The sequence below is a fragment of the Patella vulgata genome, chromosome 8, assembly GCF_932274485.2.
Source record: "Patella vulgata chromosome 8, xgPatVulg1.2, whole genome shotgun sequence".
NCBI classification, from domain to species: Eukaryota; Metazoa; Mollusca; class Gastropoda; family Patellidae; genus Patella; species Patella vulgata.
The window spans coordinates 30,131,385-30,151,795 of record NC_065886.2 but is presented as its reverse complement, the minus strand read 5'-3'; the positions used below and the strand labels follow the sequence as shown (position 1 = coordinate 30,151,795).

Sequence of the window (20,411 nt, the reverse complement as noted above, 5' to 3'; positions counted from 1 at the left end):
ATATATATAACATGGCCATCATGTTCTGCTAGCTATAGCTACAGATTCAAACGGGGCCCCGGAGTCAAACTTTAAAATTTTAATGTACAATAGCCATGACTGAACAATAGCCATGCCTAAAAACAAGATTGATGTAAATTTGAAAGCACAAAAACAAAAATTTAGTGTTGAAGAAAACAGAAAAACATATTGATTTAAATTTGAGGTAAGCAGAAAACCACATAACTTCAGTTAGAAGGGCTTTCAAGAAAATGAAATTTCCAAACGAGTTAAGTATTTTGGTGATTATTTATCAACAATGGAGGAGGTTTATCAGGACCTTGAGACCAAACTGACATTCAAGTATTGATTTCAAATACTGTTTGAATAACGGATAGACAGTTCCTCATCGCTGAGCCACTTAATTCACGAACAATATAATATGGGTGGTGAATAGCCTGAGTAATCGTATTCCTTGTTTCTCTTCTACATTCCTGTTCGTACCAGGACAAGCCACTTATTAAATCTAATAGCAAAAGACTTCGTGGGAAAGACTAAAACAATCAATGTAGTATCTCGCCAATAGAGCCTTAGCTCGACAAAAATCGAGATCCTATGCGCACACGTAAAGGAGCCCTCTGTTTTCTCAACGCACCCATCAAAAGTATGATAAACAATGTAAATGAAATGATGTTTAACATGCTGCTTTTCTGCTCTGAAGACAGGCATTCGCCAATGACGCCATACAGTATGCTATGAGAGTAACTTTACCAAGACAGTGGCACTACGACATACCTTTGTTTCGAATTCCAACCGTCAAGAGTTATTTTACGTGCATGTCAATGTGTACACGAGACTTCGGGTTTTTGTCCCATCAGAACGACTAGACGCTTTTCTTTGTCACCGTCGAAATGTAGAATTTATATTAGGTAGCTAGTAGTCTAGTGTACAATTGTCCTGCCAATCCTGAAAATCGCTAATGTCTGTTTCATCTCCGAATCAGGACTTTATCATATAATTGAAATACACGCTGATTAGACTGGAATATAATTTGAATATTTGGTTACAAAATACTTTAACATGGAAATGACTTTATTGGTAAAGAAATAATACACTTCAATTTTAGGGGCTTCGGTTTTGGTTGGAGATATGATACATAATATAGTTGTAATAGCCCAGAAATGACACAGAGGTATAGAGAGAGAGAGAGAGATGGGGTTTATCGTCCACTCGACCGAAACTATGTCATTTTATCTCAATAATTGACTTGCGCATCGGGTTCTTTAACGGTGGTAGGAAACCGGAGTACCTGGAGATAAACCCCTAGGTCTGGAAGTCGACCCGATTCCTTGTTGCGTACAAGCGTGAGGTCGAAACTACGCCACTTGACCTAAAGGGCATGCGTTAGACCCCCCCCCCCCCCACACACACACACATACACACACTCTCCCCTGTTGTTATTGGACACCTATCGCCAAGCACACATGAAATCTAAATGTTTTTATTACGGTGTAAAATTATTATATTTCAACAGTGTTAGTAAAGGTTTCCAAGAATCGATCTTGCAGATATAACCTGTTTTATGACTAAGATATATCGAGATATTGAGGACAGTAGATTAAAGACATAGTTTCTTAACTAAAACCTGAAAAAAAAATATTGGCAATCCTGATGAACTTGTTCGTATCCCTTTTTAACTTTAATAGACCGAATAGAAAATGAAAGTTACACAAGTCAATCAAATTGTCGAATATGTGAAGATTTATTACCCAAGCCCTGGACTTGAGACAGGTATCTGTCAATTGATTATGAGCAAGTAGATTTTCAGGAACTTTTGAGTTAGTTGCATCCATTCCAAGCTGATGACCCAGTAACATGGTTAAATTTGTATATGTTGTACATGCTATAGTCAGGTCAAAATACAGTTTAAACCCCCAAAATTGCTACAAAAGGTTTCTTAATTGATGCTGGCAGGGTTTGGTGTACCTTATAACATACTACTTAACTCATGGAACTAGAAGTCAGGTCAATATATGGAAAATACCTCCTCACCCCCCCCCCCCCCCCCTGCCGAAAAAACCCCAACAACAACAACAATTCAACAGCTCAGTGATATCCAAAGTTCTATTAATATGTTCCTTGTCCTCTAAAACCTGGGGATAGACATCAAGATCGTCAAATCTGAGTCAATAGGTACGGACTTGCGGTCATTTGGAGGTTTTGGCGGCCATTTTTGACATAATAGACCAACATCATTTTTAATGATCTTAATGTGTTCTGTGTCCCAAAAAACCTAGGGAAAGACACCAAGATCATCAAATTTGACTTGACAGTGACATAGTTATGATCATCAAGACGTTTCGGTGGTCATCTTTGACGCCATCTTGAAAAAAACACTTTTCCGGGGGTCTTACTTTGGTAAACTTTTAGTAGTTGAGAAACCTTTTGTAGCAATTGTTGTTTTTTTTTGGGGGGGGGGGGGGTTGAGGAGGTATTTTCCTTATATTGACCTGACTACTAGTTTCATGGGAAAAGTTGTCGTTTGGACCCTACATTATTGCTAACTAACTAGCATGGTTAATAAAGGCCCATATTCGATTTCTAACAGAGAAGTTGTCTTTTACGTGCACGCTAATGTGTACTCCTGTCGTTGTCGTATTTGCGTCCTATCAAAAGAACTGGTCGCAGCCACAATCCTGACAGGTGGAAACTGAGCCTGACAAATCCCGACAGTCCTGTCGAACCCGGAACATTCCAGTAAACAATACTTTGTGTTGACTACCCAGGTTTGGAAACGAAATCAGGAGTGTGTGTGTGTGAGAAATCGCTTTATTTATAGGAGCTGATTCTCTTTTCTGTAGAAACGAATAATGACCAAAGTGGACCGTAAAGCACATTATTAACATGAATGTAGGTAAACTGTTTTATATTCAATTTTTGACATTTTTAATTTCATTTTAATCAGTTATATCAGTCGTTTGTACAGTCGCTCGGCGAGTAAGACGTTAGCAATTATGGATAATATTGAGTTAGAGATTTATTCACTTTAACGTCCTCTTCCCAAAACGATGTGGTATCGCGGATAACAAATGAAATGAAATGGGGTTTAACGACCTACTGTTCTGCTCCTAAACTCGGCTAAAACATCAGGTGTTATCCACATCCTGGGATATAACACATTTTAATAATTACAAACCAGACACTGGAAAGATCGTACTTGTAAAATTTAATAAGGAAAAGACAGAGTATACAGCTGAGACGGTCAATAATAGTTCATGGTCATCGCAGATATTAAATAGGAACCAAGATGGCTAATCTGTCAACTGCAATTGTAGACAAACCTCTCATATAACTAATATATCAAAGTGCTTTCTGCTGTCCGTCCACACCGCCTACATTTAATAATGACATGTCAGATATTACATGATGGACTTGTCAAATGTAGCTACTTGTAGTCTTGATTTATTATCATACTCTTGATGACAACTGTAGACGTTAACGTCTTATATTACAGTTGTGTACATGGTGGGTTGATTTCCATAGCATATATAAATTATAGAGTAATTTGCCAGTCAGAGAGAGAGGGCCACAACCGTAGTCTCCTAGAATGGCCACACCCGTAGAAAAGGGCCACAGAAAAAATAAATCGGCCAGTTTCATCTCCAAACCTGCCTGCTACATCGTATTCATACATCTGAAATGCGCATGTATGCAAGTTTAAATACATGATATCACTAAATGGTCAAGACAGTATTGTTCCAACAGTAGCTACCTATTCAATTCGACAAGTTTAATTCGATATATCTGGACCCATGTCTTGGAGTTGTACGTTCTGTCTGAAAGTACCAAGTTGTAAGATTCTTGCGTATAAAAGTCGGTCTCGTGTTTATTTTGGGTAAAGAAAATGTGACACATTTGAATCTATAAGGTATTGTTGCGGTTATATTGATGACATTTGTCGTCTATTTGGATAAGATGGCCAGAGTCTCAGGGTTTTTTTTGGATCGAATTGTTACCTTATAATGCGGATTAGTGTATCGCCTGATTTAGTGATAAATAAAACTGTTCACAATATGTCTGTACTCTTGTAACAAGAAACACTTCAACAAACGGTAGCAAAAAAAAACCCTACTTCAATTAATTAGAAACTAAAGCCATGTCGTATTTTTGCCGGTTATCGCCCAGTATTACAACTTTTCTACTTTTATTCAGGAAACATGACCATAAACGATTCAAGTTTGCTTCAATTTCAACTCATAATAAAAAGACACATGCAATTATTTTTGGTAGCAGGTCACGGCCACCAAATCAATGTCAGTCCTATCCATTTTCATCATTTGCTGATGACCTTTTCCGCGAGGTCCCATATCGAGTTTCATCTGAGTTAATAAATTTCAACTGTCAATGTTGCATTCAATTGTGTTGTTAAGTTAATGCGTTTCCGTTCCTCTGACACGCCTTTCTTTTATTGGACTCTTCAATTTACATTTTTTCAAATTGTCTCGTTTAGAAGTAACATTGATCCAGACGAGTATAGTTATTTTTATGGCATATAGGCGAACCAATAAATAAGATTTAAAACTATGAATACTACCGGGAATAGCACACGCGACACTTTATCAATTTGACTAACACTGTTGCTAAGATCGTGTAACCCCACGGTTCCAGTTTTCACGCGATTAAATCCAGTTTTTGTACCAGTTAAACACTGACACAGCAGCGCCAAAAAACTTTTAGAACGTCTTTTGTTATGTCCTTCTATTTTCATTCTCTCCATCTCTAAAACTTCTAAATCACATTTTCCTGATAAGTTCATATTCTGTAAATACACAAATCATTAATATATTAATGGCTCAAATTCACAATATAATTAATAAAGCTTAAATTCCCAATATGATTAATAAGTCTTAAAGATATGGGAGATTCAACCGACCAAAATTTAGAATTCTAAGCTATCTGAATTTGTGTTCACGCAAGTATTTGAATATTCGAATTCTATTGGCATTTCAGACCGTTTAGTATTCGGTTTGTGGTTAACTGATGAAATGTAATCGGTCTTATGTATATAATGTACAATATCATAATGAAATCCATTAATTAAAATTAAACAAACAAATGCAGGACAATATTCATTTGAACAGGTCATTGTTTCCAGAAAAATTGATCATTTTAGTTGAATATATTATTCGAATAGAAGTCGATTAATGAATTAGCATGTCCGATAATCAGTAAGATTTCCGTGACCGCTGGGATTCAAAGTCCCGTCCGCATTAACCATGGTCAATAAAAATGGCTTTCTAATTTTCTAAACCATTTATGATTCATGTATGGCTGTTATTTACACTGTCCAGTTGCCAATAGTTACAGAACACGTGTACCAGAAGAATTACGACCAACGTTTGATTTTCAAAATTAGAACACGTGTACCAGAAAAAAAGAGCAATGTCGTCTGTATGCGGAAATGAGACAGACACTCCAAACCCAAAAATATATAGAATTCAATGTAAGGTCTTTATTTATAAGAGAATAAAAAAACCCAGTAAATCTTAGCGATTCCTTACAATATCGTTCAAAAAAAAAAGAAAAGAAAAGAAAGGAAGGTTAAAACCCCTCATCCACCTGCATGTTATCTTCATTGATAGAAGAGCAAAAAAGGGGGGAGATAAAAAGAAGTGATACTAAACAAATCGATATCTCATCACGCTTTTAAACGTTTTTCTATAAACCGACCAGATAAATCCATTTAAATACACCAATGATCATATACATTGCCTATTATAGGCTTTTTACTTAACAGTGGATTTCAAGTAAGCCGGAAATTAAGAGGAAAAAAATAACATTTTTGTTTATTTTGTTGGTCTCAATGTTCAGGATACTTTCATGTGGCAAAGAATACTATTGACCTTAAACGAGCGGAAGTATTGGTTTGATTAAATAACGAATCATATAACTAATAAGATACAGAAGTAGTGTCCAGATTTTTAAAACATTTTCTTTCACAATTTATCCTGTGGGGATAAAATCTTGATTTATTATGTTACCTTACATTACGAATCGGCTAGCAATATGTATTTTAAATACTACATTTTAATCTAATCCATAAGCGCAATTTTGTAAGATTTAGATAAAGAACTGACAGTTCTCGCTATAATAGTTTTAAAATAGATAATGAAAAGCGAATACAGTGAAAATTTGAGTCAAATTACTTTATTCCGAGCGAAGGTATAAATGTTTGTAGTTTTGATAAGAATAGTGTAGTCTCGATTTTCATTGCTAATGTTGGTACGATAAAAAACAAAATCTTGAATATCAATTATTAAATCCGTCCCCAAATCACAACCATCCGATGGTCTAGAAAGTTGATTTTGGGCTTGTCATGTTAATAAATGTATAATTAATAATTCATATTGCATTTAATCAATCAGGTAACATTCGGGAATAATTTATTTACAGTATATAAATATAGTCAATTACTTATAGAATGTGTTTCAGGAATATAAATAAATCTTTTCTGTCATAAATAACTTGTTGTAATAATCAAATTATAATAACGAATCGTGTAGCTCGCACATACGATAGAACTTAATAACGTATTGTTAAGCGCAACGGAGCGAGAAATGGGGTTTAAGGGCAACTCGACACAAATCAGGTCATTTCAATACTAACGTATGCTTCAATTTTATTTTAATTTGTACGTAGGTGTCTTTAGCTGTGGGAATAAACCGAACACGGAGAAAACCTACTCCTTGTAACGTACAAGCGATAAATCTAAACCACTTTACTTGAGTCAATTACAGACCTTATAAACCATTCGGCCAACCAACGCCCGTTAAGTGCATCTGAACACTTATTACGTTGAATAAATGTATTAAAGATACCTTCCCGGTAAAAACTAAAAACATATTCAAACTAATTAATTTGTCATAATTTTGCTTCAAATCCTTCTCAAACATTGTAATTGCGAAGGAATGCCGTGCTATAAAAATTCGATCAAACCAGGTCATGTTTACGTCAAGTGACTTACCTCTCTTGGAAGTCAGAGTAGAATTCATTGTATACATAAGACTATGTTGTCTTTAATCGCTTACTGTTTATTACAAATATCGAATCCTAATTAAATTCTCAAATTATCCACTACCCGCGTCTTTTTCCGTCATTTTTATCTCAGAAAGTGTTATACGTCTAACTCTTCATAAAGTTTATCAACTTGTACATCAAGCGCTCAATGTTCGCGTGTGACCTTTGACATCACGCGTGCAGAAATTCCTAATCGTCGGGCTGTCGATTAGGGGAAGCCTTACATTTTTGTCCTGTATACGCTCCATGAGTGTTTTTCGGGGAATCCAGTATTTTTCTAGTAAGATTGGATATCTCTACTTTCCATATATACCAAAATTGCCATACTTTTATTGGAAATAACCACCCGATAAATACATTTTCTGTGAAACCCATCTTTAAATAATCTATAGTAAAAAAAAAGTTTCTAATGACAACTTTTGATTCATAAAATTATTCATCTATACTCACTTCCTCTTCACTTTCCTCATCATCAGTAGATTCTGGTAACAATGGTTCTCCAGTGCCATATTTGGTAAAAGAATGCACAATGGCGAATTCTACAGTTGTTGAAAGAACAAACACAAAACACACGGCTATATATAGATCTAAGGCGGTAATGTAGGATACTTTTGGAAAATCGTTTCTATTTTCTATACCTAATATGGTCATAGTTAACGTAGTTGTCGTTCCTGAAATTAAAACAAATATAAATATTAACTTTTAAAGCGGCATTAGAACTTTCATCAAGAACGAGGAATTTGGTTTAACACCGTATGTCATTCCTTTTCGAACAAAATAGGTTCCTTTAAATATTTCCCATTCGTATCGCTATTTACGTGTATATTGAGAGACTAAAATTATTATAATGTCTACTACTCAGACAGAATAGGGCTGTGGGGAAACGATGGTGCAAAATGGAAATTTTATTATTTAAATAATCTTCTCTTTTTACCCACTTTGGTTTCTTATAAATAGAATGGTGATTAACGTCCGACTTGTCTATCCCGACTGAGCTAATAAAGACGGGCATACGCAATACGAAATGAAATGAAATGAAATGAAATGGAGTTTAACGTCCTACTGTTCTGCTCCTAACGCAATACAGTGTGCAATAGGGGAGTCTTTGCCCGGACAGCGGAACTACGGCCTACTCTTGTTTCGAATTCTAACCCTAAAGGGTTCTTTTGCGTTCACGACTTAAACGTATACACGAGACTTCAACATTTCGCACCACTGAGAAGTAGAAACCGCCATGGGGAATCCCGATGTCTTGTGTCGGTCTACACTGGAGTCGAAACCGGGAATTGGTTTACATTCTGTTTAAAAAAACGGGTTAGAATGAAGAACATATAGAAGCCAATAGTGGCAGATGGTGGACATATTTAAAATAACCTCTAACATATTTTATTGTTCATATTGACTGGAAGAGACAGATGCCTCTTCCTGGTCTTGTTCTTTATTAAAGTCAAAGTTTATCAACTCATGATAGTGACATTTCAACAAAAAAAAATATCCCAGACAAAAAGTTTGGAAAACAATATCGGGTAATGAAGCATAAAAAAAAACTGTCTGGTTGAACTTAAAACATTAAAGGTGATTGTAGAAACTTGCCATGATAACAAATGCTGACGCTGTGAGCAGCCAATGTCTATACAATATTATGTTATAGCGGTATGTTCTTCTGACGTCAATAGTAAACGTCACTAAGGCTAATAGTATGGGCAACAGTCTAGGTAACTTTCCGTAGTTAAGATTACTCTCCTGGATAGGATATCCCAGTTAGGGAGCTATGGTGGCTCGGTGAGTAAGACAGTGCGTCCTGTGTTCGATCCCGGTATTGGCCGAGAAAGTTCGTCGGGTATTTCCGGCGTGGTTCCCCCTTGTCATTGGTGCAGGACAGGGGGTTTAGCAAGGGGCAACGTATAATAGTTCGAATAGAACAAAAATCGAGGTCCCGTGTACACATTGGTATAGACGCTAAGGATCCTTACAGTTAAAATTCAGTATAAGAGTAGACCTACGCACAATATATGTCGTACTCCCGTCTTCATCAACCCAGTCGGTGCAGAAAAGTAGAACCTTAAACCCGATTTCAATTCATTTCGGGATATTCCAGAATTAACAGAATTTATTGGAATAGTTAGCATCAGCTATACTGAGTACAAGAAACTTGTGAAATTTCATCTTTAACATTTCGGTAGTTTCAAATAAATCTCGTTAACCGTGTCTGAATGAGAATTTGTGTTTAATGGTTACGTTAAGGGAAGTTACAAACAGGAAGTATAAAGCCACTTAATAACGGACAGACAATACCATACAGACAATGGCTGAGAGACCCGTTTCACTTTAACCAGGTTTTAACGGTCATTCAAGTTCAGTCTGGGGTAAGCATTGTGTCAGTTGCGTGGTTCACGTCGGATGAACCGATGTTAGCCCGCATGATTAATAGATACGACCACGTTTTATAAATTTGAGACCGGGGTTGGGATGGCCAAGGTAGTCTAGAGTGTCGCGCTTCGAGCTCTAGGTGGCCAATCACCTCTGTCTTTCGGTCTTGGTTTCGATCCCAGGTGTGAGCGTGTATGTGTCTTGGAGAAAGGGGTGCCTTCTCAAACTCTTGCACTAAGCATAATAAAATAAGGCAACTTGTTTGCGATATCACTATCGGTTGAAGCGGACGTTAAACTACTATTCTGCACCGATTGCGACTAGTGAATGACGACAGACATACGCCATGCAGTGTGTTATGAGTGGAAGTTTGCCAGGACAGTGGTGCTGTGGCCTACTATTATATCGAATTCCAACTAAAGAGGGGTCTATTATGTGCACACCAATGTGTACACCTGACCTCGGTTTAAAATAGTTCCACGTAAAAGAATCCTTGACAGCTGGAATAGCTGTCCTTGCAAAATTTCCCCCATGTCCCTCTTCAATAGCCCAGTCGGTGCAGAGCAGTAGGACGTTAAACCCCATTTCATTCATTCATTTTTATATGCTCTCAAATTATTTTACTTAGGCCACATGTACCAAACAAGTCCCATCGACATTCTATTTTAGTCACTTTGAGAAACACTTACAGTTATCCTTATACAAATTAAAGAAAAAAAAACTTAGAATGAACAAGGTCACAAAATTGTCTTTTTCCTGTTATCGTGTGATGGCTTGGTTGCCGTGAACAATTTCCTCTATCAATGGCAATTATTCGAAAAGCCGCCTTTGATGTATTCAATAAACGAGTCTTTAAGTTGATTAATCCCAGACTTTGATGTCGACTAGTTTGTAACCAAATCCAGGTAAACAACAGACTTAACACAACAAATTCACTAAAAACATCGAAGAGTAAGAAAACAGAACAAAAACCGAAGATTTACTCCCTTACTGTTTTGTTCTTCAGATCTTTCACCAATTTGCCAATTTACCCTAGAATACATGGATCACCAAGAAGCATGCCCTGGGGCGATCAATGCTTTCATGTTTTCATTCATTTGCGATGACATTTCAAGGGTTTCAAGTAAAAGAGACCGATTTTACAGATGTGCGAGCACAGCACGCCAATAAGAATAATTTCTTTCAACTTGAACTTTTTAGGCTTTATTGTCAATCTGCTTCTATGGCGAAAGGGAAATGAAAGTTTCCCCAACAAGTTACACCTCGGATTAAATAAAGTTCACGAATTCATAATAAAGGATTATTTGGCGAGGAATTGAGACTCAATTCTGTTAACATTACTACTGCCATGGAGTCGTTTAAAACATGCCGCGAAGCTGCTTATTTCCTATTTTAGGGACAACTGTGACTTCATAACGGTGTCAGGGTCGACTCTTATTTCGATTCCCCGGGGATATGTAAAGTGCTGCCAATGGTATGCACAGACCATCGGTAAATGTATTACTATGGGCCAATTTACCAAATACATTAATATCCCAACCTCCATCCCACCCCTGGATATATTAATAAAGGAACTGCTCGACAAATGCATGACTGGCTGAACGACCCTCAAAATATATTGCCGACCCAACAAAACGGCCCCGCAAATATATAACTAAAGGTACTATCTTAGCTACATTACTAACCGAACGGCTCCAAAAAAGTATCATTAAAGACACTAAACCATATATTACTAACTCATCGGCCCCATAAATGTATGGCTAAATGTATTATTTATTGACTGAACGGCCTTGTAGATGCATTTCTAAGGTGTGTATATTTACTAACCTAAAGCTTTCTATGAGGTAACTAAACGGTCCCTGCATGTAAAATATATGTCTTAACAGTTGGAATTCGATATAAAAGCGTCGCTGTTCGGGCAAATGTTCCCTCATAGCATACTCCATGAAAGAGAGAGGGGGAGAGAGAGAAAGAGAGAGGGGGGGGGGGTAACGTCCACTCGACACAAATAAACGCTGATTATAGACTGGAATATATTTGAATATTTGGTTACATAATACTTTAGGATAGAAATGGCTATATTGGTAAAGAAATAATACACTTCGATTTTAGGAGCTTTGGTTTTGGTTGAAGATATGATACATAATATGAGCTTGCTCTGTAATTGTAATAGTCCAGATATAAAAAAGTTTGTGTCGTTTGGGCGTTAGAGGTAGAGAGAGAGAGAGAGAGAGAGAGGGGGGTAACGTCCACTCGACACAAACCAGATTATTTCGGGAATAACACATGGTTCAATTTTATTTCAGTAATTTGCTTGCACATAGGGGTCTTTAGCAGTGGGAGGAAACCAGAGGACTCAGAGAAAACCAACGGCTTTGGACAGGCGACCCGACTCCTTTTAGCGTACAACTGGGGAATCGAAATCACGCCAGTTGGCTCAATGACAGACCTTTTGATACAGTGCGCACGTGCTAACCATTCGGCCATCCATCCCCCACCCCCACCCAGAACAATAGAACGTTCATCCCCATTTCATTGCATTTGTGAAAGGCCCAGTAAATATATTACTATGTATATTTACAAACCTAAAGCTATTCTATCGGCTGTTGCTTCTCTGTTGATCCAGAACGAAACCCAGGATAAGACAACCAATAAGGCACAGGGTACATACACTTGTATAATAAAATAACCAGCATGACGTCGTAGATAAAACTTCACAGCTAATATGGAATGTAATTCTGAAACACATAAAAGAAAAGCTGTTTTATTAATAACTTTGCTAATACTTGCGGTCTATTAAAAAAACACTGTGGGTTACAGCATATAACAGCATATAATACAGGTTTCTCTTTAAAACACAGAAACTGTCATAAATAATGGTGGAAATACAAAATTAGACGATGTCTACAAAGTAAGGAGTGAAAACAGTGAAAGAGCCCTTTTGTACAAGTAAGGATAGATAAACTGGGCTATTTGGGGACTAACAAATGGTTCAATTGTATTTCAATAATTCGCTTGCGCGTAAACATATTTAACAGTGGGAGGAAGCCGTGTGATCCGGTAAAAAAACCCAAAAGGTTAAAAAGGTGATCATTCTGCTTGTCACGTACAAGCTGGGAATCGAAACCACGCCAGTTGACTCAATGCCAGACCTTATGATCTTAAACGCAGGCTTTAAACCGTTCGCGCCCCCCGCCTGTTGTTAAAGTAAGAACATACAGTATCACATGATGGCACAATGAATTCAAGTAATACCCCGCTCTATGAATCTGGTTCAGTGAGTGAAGCAATCGGACGTTAAACCCGATTTCATTTCAGTATTGTGAAAAACACGTTCCTTGATTCTACATTATATCAACTTTAATAAACCTACAGACTGTAACTAAACCCAACTATAGATATACACAATTACATATTCCTTCAACGTAATACGTTTTTTTGTTAGTGTTAATTTGAAGACGGGAAGTTCAACTGGGTACAGGACAGAGATATAACAAGATACATAACATTTTATATTCCAGCAACGTAATAGGTTGTGTGTATCCATAGCGTAAGAATTAATCTGAGGGAATGAAAGGTCAAGTCAGTACAACTTTAAAACTCTAAAGCAAATCAGTATTCACAGCAGCAAAGTTTGTTTCATTAATCAGTTACGAAAATAAAAAATAACTGTTAAATATTCTTTTACGATAATCAAAAATAACTAATCACAGTTATTTTTAAATTGCGCTTACTAATTTTGGAAATTAAATTACATCCTAATTACAACATACTGTTGCCAGGCAACCAATATAATCTATTAGCGGCATTTGGAAGACTTGCTTTCTAGGTTTCTTGAACGGTGACAATATAGCACCGCAGAAAGTTTATGGTCAAGCTTTAATTTCAAAACGATTGCTCTTCACGAACATCTGAACTTTTCTTATTTTTCTTAAAAACAAAAATGACCTTTCCTCACACATCACAGTCAATATTTCGTTGTCTTGGAATCTAAATCCGCATAAATTGAAGTTCCTCCGTATGATTTGACAAACAGTTCCAGCAAAAGTGAAAAATATATTTGTAATTAATCCTACGACACATTACTGTCTAACTCTAACTTTCGACAAGCCAAAAAATTCCCAGGGAACTTGAAACAGAAATCGCAATATCTCTTACTTGCAAAACGTCTGCGCTGTTTCGATGACAAAGGTGATAATTTCGCAAACATTCGACGCACAACTTGGAATCCCCATCCGAACAAGGTTGAATTAAAAATTATTAATAAAAACTAAAACCGAAATCTGTAGAGCGTTTACAAAAGTTTTAAACATGCAGCCGGACAGACAGGCTGGGGTAACGACAATATATTTCCATCTAAAATGTGGTTGTATAAATATATAATCGTTCATTCATTCATTATTTTCAAAATTATACGTTACATGTATTTCAAAAATAGAATGTCCAGTTCGTTCCTTATGGATTGGTCTACAAATAGCCAATGACACAAACACCACATAAACGAATTGGTTAAGCGAAAGGTCCTGATTTACAATTTAACCTTTCGACATCACTGATATAGAACTCACTAATATCGTCACAGACTGGACAAGACGAAAGTGACCCACCTCCTTTTACAATATCTGTGTAATTGGTCATTGGGTAGCCAATTAAATCGAAAGTAGACAGGGTCAGATGAGGATATATATCAACTGGTGACGTCAGCTTGGCTCGCCATTTATAGAATACATCAGCCGTCGAATAAGCAACTGAAAATAGAAAAACAGAAAGTACATAATATTGTAAATCCCTTCCAAACTACAATATGGTGAAAGTTGGACATCTGAAGGGAATATCAGTAATCCGTATTTACAAAGACATGATGAACTGAATGTTGTCACCATTCACCACCAACACCAGAAGATATAGGATATAGTCTACACAAGCCCATTGCAACTATGATTGTCGTTAAAATGTTTTGATAGACCTATTTGTAATCCAAGCCGTTCATTATTAATGCCCACGTCGCACCCGGGTGGCGTCCTTACTGCGCTGCTACGACCCAAAAATTACAAACTTGAAAAGAGTCAGATCGCAGAACTTTGGCGTATGTGTTGATCATTGGCGACCATGGAGACCACCGCACGATCTCTGGCGTTTCCGCCACGCTTTTACCACGCTTATGGCGACTTGACGCGCTCTGAGACCATTTTCCGTCGCAGTAAAGACGCCACACCGGTCTGACAGGGGGAGGGGGGATGTGGGTGGTAAATAATCAATCTGAAATGCCCAAATGATGATCAGCGGCTTTAAGTTTTATTACTGCAGATCATACCGTGCTCGGGAGATGACAGTTCTCGCTTTACAGATCATAGTGTGCTCGGGACATGACAGTTCTTGCTATAATAGTTTAAGAGGTGATATATTGAAATTTCAAATTACTTTATTCGGAGGAAACCACAGTGGTTAAGTGAGTAAGACGCTGTCTCGCTAGCCTGGAGGTGGATGGTTAGCTCCCGGTGTTGGCCCCCTTGTCAGTGGTAGAGGAAGGATGGCCTGACAAGTACAGCTGTCAAGTCATTCGGATGTGACGAAAAACCGAGGTCCCGTGTACAAATTGGCGTGCAAGTAAAAGATCCCTTGGCAGTTCGAATTCGATATAAGAGTAGGCCGTAGTGCCGCTGTCCGGGCAACATTTCCCTCATAGCACACTGTATGACGTTTCTCCGTCTTCATTAGCCCAGTCGGAGAAGAACAGTGGGATGTTAAACCCCATTCCATTTCATTTAAAACTTTCTTCTGAGCGAAGTTATAAATGCTGGAAGTGTTTATAAGAATAGTGTAGTCTTGGTGTTACCATGGTGGCAATAATAAACAATAATAATAAGTCCTCAATATCAATCGTTAAATTTAATTATTAAATGTCGACCGTGTTTCAATCCGTTAAAAATCACGGCCGATGGTCTGGAGAGTTGATTATGGGCCTGTCATGTCAATAAATAATAATTTATGCAACATTAAGATTTAGCTCTTACATTATACATCTTTGTATTTGAAATACGAAACACTGAATTAATAATGAAGAAATAATATTCAAGGGACCTTAGTGTTTCGTCCTATCCGAACGACTAGCCGCTGTTCGTCGCCAAGCGTTTTTCCATATAAGTAAGTGTATAAGTTTATCACAATAGACAGCTTTCAGATGGCACCATGATTCCCGTTTGACCGCTTTCGTCATGGCAACTCTTCGCAGCCACCCTGTCCTCAAAGTCGATTTGTCGTCTTTCTTCTGCCGACAGTAAATATCATTCAGATTAACGTTATCTCATTGATAGAATGAATACAATCTAGCTGACATTAGTATATAAACTAAGAGACATTAATGTTTTTATCATATAGAGTTTCTATTAGTCAATCGAGATAAATAAATCTCGACAATTCATATATAAGAAGATAGCTGTATCTTTCTGGTCGTCTGACTATGACATATTGTGACATCGCCCTTCAATGGCGCCGGATATAGTAAATCACACTGAAAGACGACCGTGGGATTTCCCCAAGGTTTAAAAAGAAATGAAAGCATGAAGAATGTCGTGACAGTAAATGATTATATTACTAATTGAGTTGGACAAGAACCAATGATTCAACATAATTCATAATAAGCATGATGTTCTGAGAAATATTAAGAAACCAATGAACCTAAAATTAAACCTCAATACAGATGACCAGACAGAAAGGCTGTTAAGTTGTCCAGTCATGCCGTTGATATGTAGGCGAGATAAGCTATGGTAAAAAATATACAGCGAAAATCTAATATCAAATCAGAAATGAAATGAATGGAAATAATGTTTAACGCTTTACTTTTTAGTCCCAACCGGGTAATAAAGATGGGCATACGTCGTGTCCGACAACATCTTTTTTGCCTACTCCATGACGACTTACAACTGTCAGGTTTTATTTTACGCGCAACTTAACATGTAAGTGTTGCCATGTTTTAAGACCATGTCTGCTACACTGACAAAGGAAACAACGCTAGAAAAACATCCCGATGAGAGGAACTTCCTCGACCAATACCGGGATCGAACTTGGACCGTCCTTGTTAGCGAGTCGGTGCCTTTACTGAGCCCCCGTGGAAATAGAATTACAAATAGTATTCAGTTCTAATCCTTATAAATTTACCATATAATTGTAGTGTATTGCCTCTGATAAATATCTTCAAACCTTCAAACATGTCACTGTTTAACGTCCAAGTTTTACGACCTTTTTTTACATTCTATAAACCCGATCGACATGTCAACAGTTAAATGAGAAGTTCTGATTTAAGGTCTCGGGTAATCAATGTCTGGTTAAAATCTAACAAAATATGGAGGAAAAGGTTTGTTTTTTAAGTGTAATTATCCTACTTTCGTATTGACCTATTGGTTATTTTAAGGCTGGTTAAAGCTCTAAGATTTGTTCTCCCCCCTCCGGCTTAACATCAGGCTTGATAAAAGATCTTTAATCTTTATTTAACAATTATTTAATGAGAATCATTTATTTCTTTAGCATTGACAGTTAAATCAGAAAAGAATAAAGAGCATCAACGGAAGTGTGGAAGATTCTATCTCTGTTTTTCGTTTTAAAACTTTCGGCATTTAAATATCTGAGAAAATTAGAAAGCTTGCAAAAATTAATACTGGGGTGGTTGATTTATTTGTCGAAGCTTTTACAGCCAAAGAAGGTAGAGAAAAGTAAGACGTTAAACCCCATTTCATTTCACTTCACGCCGCAATAAGGGGTCTAAAGTCCGTACGGAGCGCGAACACAACCGCGACCGCGAATCTGAACACGAACGCGGTGGTCGCATTTGACTGATCAACTACTATTTGAATGCAACCCTTTTTTACACAGACGGCTAACGCGAACAATGTCGAGTTTTGTTCCCGCGGAAAATGGTGGAGATTGCCTTCTGTGTGAAGTTTTGGGAACAGTTTGCGCGAACAATTTTGATTAATACATAGTCAAATTCTTAAAGCGAATACGACCACTTTCGCGCAAAGTCGCAGATTTCGTGTTCGCGCGTAGTATAAATGGACATTAATCGGTCTCTTCTCTTCTTCTCATCTTCCCTTCTTCTGGACGGTTCATTTAACTGGAATTAGACGTTCTAGTTTCAGACGATTGATCATAATCCCGAAACACTTTTAAGGGACATTACTACTTGTTTAAAGAAGATAAACGTAATTACGACTCGTATAAGTTTCGAAACGCTAATCTAAGAGCATTGTATTTTACACAACATTGAAGATTCCCAATGCGCTAATGATGTTTTTTTTTTAAAAAATATTTATCTTACTTACAACTTCCAATACGTAGTGGGCACTGTTGAACATCTAGAGGAAATTTCTTTAAATTCATCATACAATTAGCTCGAATTGTTAACCTGGAACAGAAAGAAATTTAACTGAAATTCATGTCAATACCAGGGACCGGTTGCTCAAAACTCAGCTATTTTAATGATTCGTTAAACTCTAACGGATCGTTATATTGCTTACGCTAGGTCCCCACTGTCGCCCGATGTGTTACAATAAGACTTTCCCTATTGAGTCCACGATCTTGTACGTGCAGATACGCTATGATACGTTTCGATACGATCAACACGATTTCTACGACTGACCTCAATACATGATAAGACCAGATAGGATCATTACGATTACCTATCGTAGCGTGAATCGTGATAGTAGGACCTAGCATAACGGACTGGTTAAAAATGGCCATTGGCTGAATTTTAAATTATTGGAAGGGGTGTGGTATGTGTATGCAAATTTGTACAAGAATGGACGCCATTGGTTTGTGCCATCGGAATTACGACACTGCCACCGGAATTCGAAATCGCTAAATTCTAGACCAGAATTCAATTCCCTAATGGCTAAACAACAGCGGGCTCCTGTTAATCGACAATAAAACCCTGAGGGTAAAACTAGCGCCGATTGGAAAGCAGTTTCGGATGTTCCAAACAAAGTAAGCATATTCTGCCCCATGCAACTTTGAGACTTGCATTGATCTTTCGCTGAATTGTCACTCTCGATGGTGTACAATAATTCGCGAAATGTGTTTAAAACATCATTGCTGCAGATCGCTATTGACTGTGACGAGTGTCATGTGCGGGTCAGAGTAAGCTTATTATTTCTGGAATAAATGATGTTTGCCAAACAAAAATGGATAATACATATTCGTTATGGTATTAAGAACATTAGATTGTTCTACAATTTTTGTTTTACATTTTCGCACAGAAAAAAACAAAAAACAAAAAACAAAACAAAAAAGTAACAACATAAGAATGCGCCAGTTTCAATTTCCTTAATTATCTGCGAATGTCAGTGACTATTGTTTTATTGGCCACCTTGGTGGGTGCTTGTCATGCAACGTGAAATGAAAACTGAATTATTAATTAGCTATCTTGTTCATTTTTTTAAATTGCCTTTCATATCTGTCACGTAAACAGCAAGATATTCTGGACCTAGAACAGGATATTTTTTGAAGAACAATTCATTCCAATCTAACGTAATCAATGCACCATCTCTGCAAGCTTGTTTATCGTTAAATACTGCTACGAATACAATGGAAATAACACGATAAAATTCCTTATAAAAACTTGTTTTCATGAAGTTATTTTAAAATGTATTCAAGTTTCCTATATCGAACCCACAAACTTGCTTTTCTTTAAATATTGCTATTGTTTTTATAGATGAAAGTAGGGATTCACTGGTGGTTTATTGAGTAATGCGCCGGCTCACTAACCAAAGGGTCCTGGTATCGTTCCTCGGGGTGTTCTAGCGTGGTTTCATCATGCCAATTGGAAAAGGAACGACAGTCAAGTCGTTTAGGTGGTATGGAAAACTTAGGTCAGGTTTACACGTCGACGTGCAAGAAAAAAGTATCATTGACAATATAGAATACGGGCAAAATTTCCCTTGATACAGAAAAGTAAAACGTTAAACCCCAGCAACAATGGCCTTGCATATGCTGGATGAATGAGACTAGTATTATATTATCAATATGTCATATATTAAATTATCCAGGTGAGGACCGTGTATCCTGTGATTTATAATTGTGACGTTAACCACACGTTCTGTCTAGTATCAAACAATATGAACGGAAGCAAATCATGAACATGAGCATAACGCGCCATTTATCTATGACAGTGAATCGTGATATACGGTGATGATTCCGAGTCTTTGCTGTCATTTCCTGCTCATTGTCGCTGGCGAGTGTCATAATATCTGATATTTATGGAAATCGATAGTCAATAACTGTCAGTTAATGTGCATGATTTATACGAAAACAGGAAATTAGCCCACCTCAATCCATGAAGTACGGAGCCGTGAATAATATTGTTATACGGTTATCTAATGAAACTCTTAACGATTTGATTAACACTAAACAAGTTACCTTTTTCGTTAATGCATTTCAAATTGATAAAAATATGCGCATCATTTACGAATTATGGACGCAATAAATCAAATTCGTGTATAAAGCAGTCAAAAAAGCTGTAACTCATTATATAGCGTTGGATTTTATAAGTGATTTTTTTTTCTTGGAGATTAGGTGCATGATCACACCAGTGACAACTGTGAGATAAATTTATTGACAAACTAATATTTTTGTTATTTATTTACTTAATAAATCGAATTGAAATAATTGCAGCGGTTAAGTAAAATAGAATTACTGAGATGGTGATATTCTTACAGCTATGTTATTTATAAACCACGCTATATTTTCAGGATGAATGGAATGAAAACGAAATGAAATAAACTGGTGTTTAATTAACATTCATCCTTTCTGCATCAACCGGTTTAATATAGACGTACGTGTATACACCATGCAGTGTGCCATAAGGGACATTTTGGAATGACGGAGGAGTTTCAAGGGATTTTGTTAAAGCTACTACGGGCATTCTACGGGGGAAATTTTTTAGTAACCCTGTGCGCGAGACTTATGCGTCACTTCCGTGTGTTCAGCACCGT

The 20,411-nt window shown here is 37.1% G+C and overlaps 1 protein-coding gene across 2 annotated transcripts in view; it reads right to left on the bottom strand.

The window, feature by feature from the left end:
* Positions 1 to 4,122: 4,122 nt before the first annotated feature.
* Positions 4,123 to 20,411, bottom strand: part of LOC126830612 (gamma-aminobutyric acid receptor alpha-like) — a 50,521-nt gene continuing 34,232 nt past the window's right edge. For both annotated transcript variants that reach the window (XM_050561013.2, XM_050561014.1), the window contains 5 exons: positions 17,745 to 17,827; positions 14,034 to 14,174; positions 12,012 to 12,164; positions 7,507 to 7,727; positions 4,123 to 4,798 (listed from right to left, as the gene is read on the bottom strand). In XM_050561013.2, the coding sequence (XP_050416970.1) occupies positions 4,523 to 4,798; positions 7,507 to 7,727; positions 12,012 to 12,164; positions 14,034 to 14,174; positions 17,745 to 17,827 (874 nt within the window). In that variant the 3' untranslated portion in view covers positions 4,123 to 4,522. The remainder of the gene's footprint in view (positions 4,799 to 7,506; positions 7,728 to 12,011; positions 12,165 to 14,033; positions 14,175 to 17,744; positions 17,828 to 20,411) is intronic.